This window comes from Vidua chalybeata, chromosome 13 (assembly GCF_026979565.1).
Source record: "Vidua chalybeata isolate OUT-0048 chromosome 13, bVidCha1 merged haplotype, whole genome shotgun sequence".
Lineage (NCBI taxonomy): Eukaryota > Metazoa > Chordata > Aves > Passeriformes > Viduidae > Vidua > Vidua chalybeata.
The window spans coordinates 2,533,036-2,546,362 of record NC_071542.1 but is presented as its reverse complement, the minus strand read 5'-3'; the positions used below and the strand labels follow the sequence as shown (position 1 = coordinate 2,546,362).

At 44.0% G+C, this 13,327-nt stretch overlaps 1 protein-coding gene across 9 annotated transcripts in view; it reads left to right on the top strand.

Annotated features, from left to right (window-relative positions):
• Window positions 1–13,327, top strand: part of NEO1 (neogenin 1) — a 164,371-nt gene that overhangs the window by 46,676 nt on the left and 104,368 nt on the right. For all 9 annotated transcript variants that reach the window (XM_053955283.1, XM_053955285.1, XM_053955282.1 and 6 more), the window contains exon 2: window positions 5,526–5,843. In XM_053955283.1, coding sequence (XP_053811258.1) covers window positions 5,526–5,843 — 318 coding nt within the window. The remainder of the gene's footprint in view (window positions 1–5,525; window positions 5,844–13,327) is intronic.

Below are 13,327 nucleotides of genomic sequence, written 5' to 3'. Positions count from 1 at the left end.
GTAATATTAAGCAGAAAATACATCTTTGTCTAAACATTGGTACATTGTCATATCATAGATAAATTTTGGTTATTGGAGAATGCAGAATGCTTCTGATGCTGTCAAGGCCAATAAATTACCAAGCTGGAAATAAATACATTTATTTAGAGATTACCACATGCAGCAATTTGCCCACATAGACAACGTGCTCCTTAGCCATGAATATGTGAACAAAACCACGGAACAAGTTCCCTGTGAGCTCCTGCTGGCAGCCTGCAGGGAATGATGTGGGGAACATCTTCACTTAAACTATGTCTGGCTGATTCTGGAGGCAGCTTTTTGTAATGATGTGGGTTAGGAAGGGCATAACACTGTCTTTAGGATTATAGAGGCCATTGGGAACATTAATTAAATTCTGAGGAGAAGCCTTTTAAAAGTGCTCTCTGCAGCCAGAGAGCTTGGAGCTTTTATTGCTGACTCCCAGTATATGAGAAGGGGCTTTCTAACAGTTCCTGCCAGTCTGATCAGGATTTCTCAAATGCTTCTGTTTTGCATGTCAAGCTTGAAGGGTGTCATATCCATGCTCCCAAATTGCCTTGGAGTTAGAAGGACAGGTATTGTCCCTGTTGCCACGTCGTTCCTCAGCTCCTAACAGAGTGATCTTTCTTCATCAAAGCCCCGTTTGACTCCTTCCAAACCAAAGCCTGGTGTACTGCTCATCAGCTAATTGTGATGGCAGCTTTTGGCTGCCTTATCATCTTGTTTGGAAAAAGGAGTTCTGAAACAATACCTGTGCTTCACATTTTCATTCTGGATGGTTGTTGTGTTTGGTCCTTGTGAAATGTGATGTGGTTTCTTTGCAAAGTGAAGGGAAATGTGGTGTTGGAGCCCTGTGCTTGGGCTGCAGCTGCTGCTCATCCTCAGGAGAACATCACGACTCAACAGTTCTGGTGGCAGCACTGAATCCCAGTCAGATCTGTGGCACTGCTGGTAAAATCTCGAGACACATTGCTGTGCACCAGTTTGAGGTGATTTATGTGGAGTCAGTAGGACTGAGATCAGAGTGGTTTTGTCTGGAGTTATTTTCCTAAGTGCTGTAATTTCTGATGAGCTCGTGGCAGGCGGTTGTTAAAGGTTGCATTTCAGTGATTTAAGGTGGATATTGGAGTGCTTGTGTCTTCCAGAAATTAACTGGATAACGAAGGGAAGCTTCTTCCCACTTGTGCAGCTGCTTGGCATTTACTGTTCTTAACACTGCACACCTGAAGCCTTATAAAGATGCACTTCTGCATAGAAAACAGTGCAGGACAGGCTGGAGGCACCTCATGGTGAAATACTGCCAGATCACGTTGGGGTGATGTGGTTTTTTTTGTCTTGGTTGAAACATTGTCAGAACTGATGGTTAATTGTGAGAATTTGAGCAGAGAGGAGCTACCGGGAGAACTAGAAGACCCCAGAGTATTTTTAATAGTAGGGGGTAGGAATGGATGAAAGTAGTTAATTGGGCATCAGTTCCTGGACAAATGGGTGAGGTGAGCGAACTTGCATTTCCCAAACTTAGAATCACAGAATCATGGAATTCTGTGGGTTGGAAAGCTCATCCAGTCCCACTTTCTGCCATGGACAGGGACACCTTCCACTGTCCCAGGGTGCTGCAAGCCCCAGTGTCCAACCTGGCCTTGGGCACTACCAGGGATCCAGGGGCAGCCACAGCTGCTCTGGGCACCCTGTGCCAGGGCCTCACCGCCCTCACAGGGAACAATTCCTTCCCAATATTTAACCTAAACCTGCCCTTTTCCAGTTTTAGCCATTCCCTGTGTCCTGTCCCTCCATCCCTTATCCCCAGTCCCTCTCCAGCTTTCCTGGAGGCCCTTCAGGCCCTGGCAGGGGCTCTGAGGTTTCCCTGGAGTCTTCTCTTGTCCAGGTGAGCACCCCCAGCTCTCCCAGCCTGGCTCCAGAGCAGAGGGACTCCACTCTCAGAGCATCTCTGTGGCCTCCTCTAGGCTCCTCCAGGAGCTCCTCCACATCCTGATGTTGATGTTGGAGACTGTTTTGTGGGGATTTTGTGCTTGTGTGTTCTAGGTAAACTTGTGTTTGCTGTCTTTCACTCCCAGAGCAGTTGATGGTGTAAACTGTGTTTGTTACGTTTTCACACCACTTAGGGAAGGGTGAGGACAAGGTTAGAGTTCAAATTTGGCAAACTGTTCTATGGAAGGTGGAAATATTTGGAGGACCCAAGGGCAAGTTAATACAGTTAGGGAGGAATAATCAGCTAGTCTAGCATTAAATTGCCTTACAGCAGCTTCCAAGAACAGGATTTGGGCAATATGGTAGTGATGTAGTCAGCAGTGCCACACTGCTGAGCTAAACCCGAGTGCCTGTGCCCTGGGATGGGCGCAGAAGTGCTAAACCTGAGTGCCTGTGCCCTGGGATGGGCGCAGAATTGCTAAACCTGAGTGCCTGTGCCCTGGGATGGGCGCAGAAGTGCTAAACCTGAGTGCCTGTGCCCTGGGATGGGCGCAGAAGTGCTAAACCTGAGTGCCTGTGCCCTGGGATGGGCACAGGAGTGCTAAACCTGAGTGCCTGTGCCCTGGGATGGGCACCGGAGTGCTAAACCTGAGTGCCTGTGCCCTGGGATGGGCACCGGAGTGCTAAACCTGAGTGCCTGTGCCCTGGGATGGGCACCGGAGTGCTAAACCTGAGTGCCTGTGCCCTGGGATGGGCACAGGAGTGCTAAGCCTGAGTGCCTGTGCCCTGGGATGGGCACAGGAGTGCTAAGCCTGAGTGCCTGTGTGCTGACAGGGCTGAGTCAGGGGCTTGTGGACCTTCCAGGACATGAGAAGTGACTCCGTGTCTGCGGCTCATTCAGATCTTCTCTGTGCCAGGGCATTCTGTTGTGTTTTGGCACATCTGGCTCCCTGCCACTCATCTCCAGAGCAGATCTGGGGAGAGATAAACTCCAACCTGGTGGGAATGAGTGAGATTTATCTGTTCCTGTTTCTGAGCAGGGAGACAGACTTATGCCTTAGCATAAGCTCCTTGGCCAGTGTTTGCACAAATGGAGGCAGTGGTGTGTACATGCCTGTGTTTGTAAGTGTGTGGAAAGGGGCAGGACTCCCTGCACCAAATACACACCCATTCTACCCCAAATAAGATGCTGTCATCGAGATGAGTTATCAGTAGGTTGATGGTGTGGGAGAAGTGGCTCGTTGGTAGAAATAGAAGTTTATTAAGGTCAAGGGAGTACAAACCCTTTTTGTGCTGAATTGAGGCTTGAAGGCAGCATGAGTTTAGCTGGCTGCAGTGTGGTTCTCCAGAGTGCCCCAAACCCCAACTGCCAATCCTCTGGAAAAATGGTCTCTCTTCTGATTTAACTTCCTTTAAGCTGGGATAGAGTTATTCACCAACCCTTCACATTTTGTCCCCACTGCATTCAGTGCAGGAGCACAGTGATATCCTGGGACAAAGCAGCTTGTGCTGTATCTTCCCAGGGCTCTTGGCAGGAGTTTGGTACTTCTGAAGCCTGGCTAGGACTCTGCTTCCCGTTCTTCCTCAAGGTTTATAATCCCTGTGGAGCTGCTGTTAGGTCTTGCTGTGACCTCTCTTGACATCCTCTGCTCTATTTCCTTGGACACCTTGTTGCTTCCAGGGCAAGAACAATTTTACTCTATCGATGGGTTGGATCTGCTCCAATCTGCACTGGAGACTGGCAGGGCAAACAAAAAGTTGCCATTCCCCTTTTAAAGGTTTTCTGGGTTGTATTTGAAAAGCCAGAGTGAAACAAAACTCAAAACAGTGTATTTTGTTCTCTTAGGGGTCTGGATTTATGCTGGAAAAACTTGGAGAAGCCTGTAATTGAGGTGGGGGGGAAATGTTTCCCTTGGAAACAAAGCCCAGGGATTGTGCAGCTCAGTCTTTAATTTTGATAAGAACTTTAGGTTTCTGTGTGCTGGAAGAGATTATAAGGGTAAAAAGGTCAAAGATTTTCCTGCTGTTCATTGCTCTTGTTTCTGCTCTGCCTTTTGCTGCATGAGAGCTGACACTCAGGATTTCAGAGGCACAGAGAATCGAGAACATCCACACATAGGTACCCTTGTACAAACCAGAGTAACAGAAGCAGCTCCTAGATATTTAAGGTTTTTTTTTTTTGTTTTGTTTTTTTTTTTTTTTTGTTTTTTTTTTTTTGTTTTTTTTTTTTGTTTGTTCTGTGTATTTGGTTTGGGGTTTTTTGGGGGATGTCTCTATTATCTTCAAGAACAATCCCAAGGATTTGGATCCCAACTTAACAGGTCTCCAGCCTGACACGGTCACTGGGGAAACGTCAGTCTTTCTAGAATGTTTTCCTTTATTTCCTCTTTGAATTCTTGAAGGTAAGAGAGCTTTTGAATGCTATCAGCTGCCAAAGCGTCATTTATCTGTTGTTTCTTTCACACCACTCCTGCCTTATCTCCAAGTTGCTGTGAATTGTGAGTAGCAGAGACAATGGGCTCTGTGCAGGAAGGCTGGAGTCCCTCTGGGGGGAAGCTGGAGGCTCTTTGGAGACCAGGGACTCTCTGTGTAGTTCGGTGATAGAGGAAATCACATCAATTTGTTAATTAAGGTCATTTTAGAAGGTAAATCCGATTTTAAAAACCCCACAAACAACCAAGCAATGGGAGAAGCTGCAATGCATCCAGGACAGCCTTTTTTTGCAAGTAAAGGTCTCCTTCAGAGTTTGTGCTTTTTCCTCAATCCCCAGAATTATTCTGTGGCTTGATTAAACAAATCGTGTTATTAAATGCTTATTTGTCTGTCAGGTAGTCTTAAAATATTTCACCATTTTTTTATTGACCGTGAGATGAAATGGTCAATGGTGAGAGATGACATAGTTTTAATATGAGTGCAGGAGTTTGTTATTGTTTTATGAGTGTTATTTCTAAGGTGGGCTTTAAAAACTGAGATGCCCTTTTCTCTTAACCCAGTGTTATGCTGATTAGGAAGCTGTTCTCCTCTGGAAGAATTTGTCTTCTGTTTTCTATCGATGATTAAATTAAGACAAGTCAAAGTGATATTGACACAGAATCGTTCTGCTTGACCAAATACACCAGAAAGACAGTAATTAAAATTCACTTCTTAATGCAAACTAGATGTTAATTACAGAACTCTTTGGGGAATACTTAAAATGGAAAAGTAATCATGTTTATCCTGGGCTATATTAGAAGTAAAAAAACCACACTTGCAAGATGTGTTAAACTCAGACTGGGAGACTGTCCTGAGGGCTGAGTTGTTCTTGATGGTTCCCAATCTTGGTTCCACAAAGCAAAGGACAGCACTGCTGGGAGGGCACCCACACCATAGAGGCTGAGAGCAGAGCAGGGAAATACATTTTAGGGATGAAAATGTCTGGGAATCTGAGGGTCCATGATGAGAATAATCAAAGCAGAAAACACTGTCACACAGACCAAGCTGGTTGAATGTGTTCGGGGGGAGGATGTGAACAGTGCTTGTGCTCATTACACATGAAAAACCGTGGAAAACTAACCCAAAAATTCTGTGATGTTTTGCAGAATCGCTTGTGAGAACCTTCACTCCTTTCTATTTCCTGGTGGAGCCCCTGGACGTGCTGTCGGTGCGTGGAGCGTCGGTGATCATGAACTGCTCGGCTCAGTGCGAGACCCCTCCCAGAATTGAGTGGAAGAAGGATGGCTCTTTCCTCAACTTGGTGTCGGACGACCGCCGCCAGCTGCTGCCAGATGGATCTTTATTAATTAACAGTGTGGTGCATTCCAAGCACAATAAACCTGATGAAGGATATTACCAGTGCGTGGCGACCGTGGACAGCCTGGGGACCATCGTGAGCAGGACAGCGAAGCTCACCGTGGCAGGTAAGGCTCTGGTTTGGAAGTGTGCCTGAGAGCATGGTGATAGATGAGTAATGTGATGGTGGACTCTCACAATTAAAAGGCAAATATCATGTATATATGTTAAGAGAAGTTTTATAGATTTATAGTTAAGTTTCACTCCCCATTGTGTTGTTATCAGGGGTACCCTGGGTTTGGGACATTTGGGAGGTTCAGCTCGTTGCTGTGGCAGCCCCTGACCTCCAATCAAAATGTCAGGAAGTGATCTCCAGCACTGGGCAGCAAAGGAGGAGTCAATGGACAGAACTTTGGGAGGGCTAAAGGGTTAAAAGGCAAAACCTCCATTGTGTGGATGAGCACGTGGTAGGAAAGATCCTCTGCTCCCAGTGCTGTAATATTTTCTCTATTCAGTCTTCTGTTGTATTTTTGATAAGGTTTTAATAAACCTTTACAATTTTTGGAAGTGAGGATAATTTCTCACAGAAAGGAATGTTCTGCCCTTGGAAAAATGGGGAGGTGCTTCCCAAGGAGCATTAGCTCAGGGAAACTGGGACTGTGGCTCTCATTTTACTGGCTGGGAGTTGGCATGTGTTCTGTTCCTGTAAGCAGCTTAATGTAGGGTATTTCTCAGGAAATGCTGGAGATCAGGAAAGCTGCAATGAATGGATTAAGAGAAGTGTCAGGTGTCTGAAATCATAATGGAGATTTACTACAGCTTAGAAGGGAGAAGAAAACAGGATTTTGCTTTCTTTATGTATAAATAACCTTAAAATAACTTTCTGTGCTTGTATGAGGAGAATTACCTGCTCTGTCTGAAACATTTGGGAAGCTCCTATTACCAGTGTGTACAATCCCTGCAGGACTGGGAGATGGGTAGGGAATGCAGTCCTGGGGAGTTGTATTTTTATGTTTCTTGAGTATCAGGTGTGAACAAATAAACCTGAAAAGTAACAACCAACCAGACACATACAATCTTCCATTAAATAGCCCAAGTCATAACCTCGCTTTGGTATTTTGAGTACCCTTTATACTTGAGAGGTAATAGCTTTATTTTGGGGGGTAGGAAGCAATGAGAGTGAAGTTTGCAGGTAAAAATAAAGATTATCTCTGGGAAAAGTGGTCTGTTCTGTCACTTGCTTCTTTCTCAGGGCTTGGTATTGTCAGTTTGTGTCTTGTAAACAGTAAAGCAGGAAGAGACTTGTAATTACTGAGTAAGGGTGAGACTTCAAAAACCAATCAAATGAAAAAAACAAGGTAAACTAAGGCACTGCAACTAGAAAAAAAGCCTGTGAAGCGATTTTCCTTTGTTTCTCTAATGATGTTTGCCAGCCTTTTTCAAACAGTTTTTTTTTTCCTTTGCTTAATAAATGTCTCGGGGTAATGAATTCTTCCTGACTGGTGCTCCTGCATCTCCCAGAGCTGCTGCTTCCATCGTTTGTATTCACATGTTGTTCCCATTAACTTGGCTTGTAGCATTGTTGTGAAACATCAGCAATGTCAGAAATAGAAAAATTGGGGTTTTATACCTTAAAAGAGTGACTTTGAGAATCTCTTAATGAGGAATAGATTTCCGAGCGTCTTGGCAGTGAGGACAATAAAGGCAGTTCTCCCACACTTCTCTCCAGCAATTACCACCTCCTTGCCTCGCTGCTGTCGGGATTAATTCTGCTGCTTTCCACATGAGAGCCTTCAGCCTCCTGCCTCTGCTATCAGCCTGCTCTATATGATCATTAGGTGAGGTTAATGGGGTTAAAAATGAAGGTAAGCCAAAATGTCTGCTGAATTTCCACTTCCATTTTCTCCTATCTAGGTAGAAGGTGCTATTTCAGTTGATATTTTCTAAAATGATGGAATCTTTAAGAGCCTTTTAGTACTTGAAAAAGAACCCAAGTACTTGGGGAAAAAAAAAAGAATCACAAGAGCCTAATTTAAAAAAAAACCACAACAAACAACAATGCAGTTCTGGTGAGGATACAGTCTAGCCCAAGACAATAAGGACCTTCCCCACACAACCAGTTGCCCCTTTGGCACATATTGGCCTGACAGCTGTGTGTTAAGATTATTGATTAATTCCATGCAATAAAAATGGTACTTTTATTGCCCAGAACTAGAGGAAATGCTGGTGACACATGTTGTGCATTGCCTTTTGCCATCCTGTGCCTTGGAAACCTGTCCCAGAGCATCCTCTGGCTGCACTGCTGCAGAGGCTTTGGCAGATGTGGGTGTGTGAAAACCTATTTACCACCCCAGACAAGTGCCAAGAGCTGGGCAAGACCATGCTGAGTTTAATCCTCTTGTAGGGGGAAAGGCACTTTGGTTGCTGAAGGCTTTGGAATAAGAGGTGGAATATTTAAATCCTGGTTTAGCCTGTTGCTTTTCTTGCCCTCATTTGAATCTCTTAGTTTTAACAGTGATTTTTAATATTCCTTCCCACTCTTTGTTTTAATTGGCAGCTTTAGGGCTGCGGTGAGCTTGGGCATTGTTGGCATAGTAAGGGCTCCCCTCGGCCTCAAAATTCCAGTGGGAGGGAGCCAATTCTCCTCTTAATTGAGCAGTGGTTCCTCTGCTCTGTGTAGTGTGGTGCTGCCATGCACCTGATCTCTAAAAGGGAACATATGAAGTGTAGGTTGCATGTTTTAGCAGCTTCTTACTCAGGAAATAACTCTTAAAAATGACAAGTTCTGGTGTGTCACGGAGGCCAGGGCAAGGAAATCCAGTAATAACATGTTGTGTTCCATCATGTGGATACAGGGCTGGAATTTTCAGTCTTGGAACTGCACAGCTGGTGGATGATGCTGAGCAATCTACCTGTAGGAAGGTGGCCAAATTTGGATAAGTTTGTCAAGGATTTTCTATATATTCTAGTTTGAAGGATGTAAAGTTTTAGGGTTTTGGAATCTGAAGCTCTTTCATTGCTGTAGGGTGACAGGGGTTTGATTAGCGAGCCACTGTATGAAAAACTCAACCCAAAATATGCTGAGTGCCTGGGCCTGGAGTGCTGGGTCAGGGATTGAAGGAATTGTGTTAGAGAGAGGCTGGCTGGGGTTTCCTCAGTTTGTGTGTTTGACCCTGCTCTGAACGTGCCGTGGCAGCTTCACTGTGCACTTGGCAACGTGCCTTTAAAGGACCTTTTCTGTGTGTGATGATCCATGAGAAGACTTTGCTCTTTGGGCTTTTGGAGGGGTGAGGATCAAGAGGTCCTGTGGCAACTGAGCCTTGTAAAGAAACTGATCTTTGCTGCTTTTAGATTTCAAAAAGTCAGAGGATATGATAAAATATTCCATTGTGAAGAACACTTGAATTAGTCTGTAACTTGAAATTGTGTGGTGCTACACCTTGGTAGGAAAGTGTTTGCTGTTCTACCAGGCTTGTAGTAGTAAATCCTCGATTTTTAGGAACTGCAAACAACAATAAATGTTAGTTTTCTTTAATGAGCAGCAGTTTGAGGATATGAATATCTCTTTCCCATTCAGTTTGAGCCTCCACAGTTTGGTTCATTCAAGCAAATGAAGGTTGAGTTTGTCATCACCAGTTTCTAAGGGTAGTGAAGGGAGAAGGTGGTCATACAGTCCATGTAATGTGTAGGATTTTCCCATTGTTATGATGGATTTGAAATAGGGAAAGTCCAAGTAACTGCCTAATTTATGTAAAGCCACAACACTTTAATCAGTGCCTTGGTACACTGTTTTTTAATTGGCTTTTGAAATGCAAATCTGTCTTTGATACTTAAGTGCTAGTTAGATCTTAAGAAGGGTAGAGGGTTTAAAAAAGCTGCTGTAAAACATGGATTAAAAATAGATTTACAAAGTTTTGGAGATCTGTGTCTGTAATTCATCTTGGAAAAATAAATATGTATGTATTTGAATAAAAAATATAATGACAGGAGCTGAAAATATTGCCGGGATGATCTTTCCCCAGTCACTGGTTACTGTGACTTGGTTAGAGCTTTTATTAAGAGAACAGATACATGAGGATCTAAAAGTTGGGAAGTGTGACAGGGCACTGAGTTTGATCATGCAGATTTATTTCCTCTGTAAATCCATTTTGAGACTGCTCAATAAATTATTTGTTTCACCTCTTGTCATTTTCTTTCCTCAAGTGAATCCAGCTGTTTTTCTTCCTCTTCTTCCACTTATCCTTGCAATTGATAATTCTTAGCTTTGAGCTTTGTGTCATTTGCTTGGCTGTGATGAGGCAGCTGTGGCACTGCCTTGGTACAAACTTCAGGTGTGTCTGAGTTTCATTAATTCAGAAGCACTTGCTGATAGTGTCTGACTTGTTTTTTCTCACCTCAACTAAATAATCTCCTTGAATTATTATTTCTCATTTAAATACTCTCAGAAATTTTATTTTCAAGCCTTCGTTTTGTAATTACTTTTAGAAAAAGTACAGACGAATCACTTCTGTTAAGAAATGCTCCTGCCATGTGTAACGTCAGACTCTAAAATGGTTCAGAAACCAGAAGGATTTGCTATGTACTTAGTAAAAATATAGTATCTCCTTTGGAACCATTGAGCACATTGCAGGGGCAGCACAGCCCAGGAGGAGGATGTTCCTGAAAAGTGACTCTGGAAATGCCACGGTGAAGCTTCATGTGTTGTTTTGTGTTGAGACTTTGCAAGGCTTCCTGCTTTTCCACTTCAAATTGGGCATGCTGGAGTGGGCCAAGGCCCTTTGAGTCGATACCTGGGAGAAGGACTTGGAGTAATTCCAGCCATACTCGAGCACTTTGTTCCTGAGCACAGTGTTTTCTGCTCTGCTGCCCTTCTCCTGCTGGTCCATCCTGCCCATCCACAGCTCCTCCGGACTGCTGTGCTGGGGCAGGTCATTGACAAAATGGGTACTCTCAGAAGTGCACTCAAAGCTCCTGTTGCTTTCTCTGTGTGGGGTCAGGTGCCCCAAGTCAGTGTGACCATGCCAGGTGTCACATGGGCCCTGTGGGGAGGAGGGACCTGCCCTCGGTCGGGTTTCACTGCTGAGAGTTCCTCCAGACATCGGATAGAGGGAATGGACTTCTCTTGGGAGATTGCTCCAGTTTTTAGCTCACCACATTGCCTTTTCAAGATTTATTTGCATCTTGAATGTGTCCGGCTTGGGGCTTCCAAACTGATGACTGGGAGAGCTGCCCCTGGAATTGCAGGAGGCCTGGATGGGCTGTGGTGGTTCCTGAGGCTTGGAGTTCTGAGCCAAGAGATGCCAGGGTCTAATCCTGCTTCTGGTGCAGCTCATGACACCAGCTCCAGATCTCCATGCTTTGCCTTTTCTCCATGGGTTAATAAAGAATTTCTCTACCATAAATTTAAAGTATTATTATAATGCACCAAGGTGCTGCAGATGAGGAGGGCAGGTAGAAATGAGGAATTCTGTTTCCGTTACAGACTCTGAATTGTAGGCAGTGGGTGAAGTCATGGCCAAGAAATCATTATCCAGGCCATTCTCTGAGCACACCCTGTGGGAGGGAGCAGGACCTGGAGAGATGTGGGCTTGCAGTTCAAGGTAGAGCTCTGCAAAGCTCAGCAGCCAGAGGTGTGCTGTGTTTCCTTCTGGGGTGTTAGAGTGCTTAGCTATTGAATATCAATCACTTATTTCTTTATAAATAATGGTGAATAGATAAGGATTTTTTTCAAACATTAATTTGAGCTGAAATTTTATCTTTGTTTTTTTGCCATAACTACAAGGAGCTGCACGGAAGTAGACAGATTGTTTGGTTCTGTTTGCTCATGTCCTCTGAGATGTTTGCCAAGCTCTAAAGATTACAGCTGAGCAGTGTTTTATTTCTCACTAGACTCAACGTGCCATCCCAAAGTGAGAGAGAAGCTCAGGACAAACTGTCCCAGCTCTGTGGAGATGGGGTTAACTTAGAAATAACAGCACATTTTTATCCAGGATTGCACATTGCCTTTAACAGCAAGGAGAAAAAAGTAATCTTGATCTGATCTTGGTGAATAAAGAACATTCTGTATCTCAGAATTGGAAAAAAGCTCAGAGCAGAGAGACTTTGGAGGAGGGTACTTAAGAGCACTTAGCCAGGAAGTGACATGGGTGATAAATTTTCCTTGCAGAAATATATTTTTCTATGAAAAAAGCATCTATGTTTTTCATAAATTGGCTTAGATCAAAATACATTTCTTCATGACAAGTAAATGGCAAAGGTGGTTTTAACACAACTGCAGTTTGTACAGGTTCTGTCAGCTGTTACTGAAAGTGTGAGTGTTTAGACACTTAAGACAATAAATGTTCTGTGTTATTTGTCATTCTCAATTCTTGCAGTTCATATTTGTCCAGTTAAAGTAGCAAAGAAAATCTATGTGAGCCTTTGAATTGGTCTTCAGTTCTTGGACTGAAGGCAAAGGTCCAGGTTCAAAACTATCATAAATTTTTAGTCTCAGATTGGGATTTAATTCCAGACCCTCTTGCCATGTCCAGGGCAGAGAAGGGCAGGACTTGCCTGCAACTGGATTACCACTGGAATCCTGGGGAAAGCCCACAGGAGGGAATGTGACCTGCTTGTTTTGAAGCTCTTTGTTGACATCTAATGACCAAGTCAGAGCCCACGTGAAGAGACTCTTAATTTGCTTGCTTAAAACTAGTTCCTATTGAAAAGCACAGGTTTTCTTAAGCTTTTGCATTTCAAGTTTATTTCACCTTATATCAAACCAAATCCAGCAGCTCATTGTGCCTAATACTATCCCTGTCCCGAATTCTGTGGGTCAGTGAGCCAGTTAAAGCTTATTTGTGCTTGCTGGAGGGTGACAAATGCTCTGCTGAAGCTGGAGCAGAGGGGGCACTGGGAGATGTGTGGCACTCGTGCCTGAGCTTCCTGTTTTAGTAATGATGTAATAGCACTGCTCAGAAAAAGACTTGTGTTTTCTAGATTGAAATTAAAATCCTGTGCAATGCAAGTCTTGTAACTGGCAAAGGGAATATCCTTTGTGCATGGAGTTCATGGGTAAAGTTATATTCATGTAGTTCAAAATAATATAAACTTATTGTAAATCATAAGAAATGGGAGCTCTTTGCAGCATATGTTCCATCTTGACCTTTGCCTTTGAAAATATGGCAGGTGATAGAGTTAATCTGTGGAGAAACAGGAATTTGGTGGAAGGGAGCTTGGTGCCAAATCCCTGAAATCCCATGAGCTGGTGCTCGGCTGCAGGGTCTGCATGGTGAGACAAGGACAAAGTGACACCATACTGATAGTGCATCAACACCCCTAAACAAGAAACTTGGCTGAACTTTGTTTAGATTGGATTCTCATTTGTTAATATTTTGACTCAGATCAGATTTTCCCCTCTTTCTGCTCTGCATGTCAGCACCAGCAATCCCTGTGTAATTCTGTTTGACAAGTTAACGCGGAGCTCGCTCGGAATCCCGAGCTGTCAGCAGAGTGATGGTTACATCTGCAGCCTGTGCTCCTCACTCCCTGCCTGCTCCAGTGTGCAATCAGCAAGAGATTTCAGCTTTATTAGTCTACAGTGACGGCTCTGTGTGCTGACATTGTTCAGGTT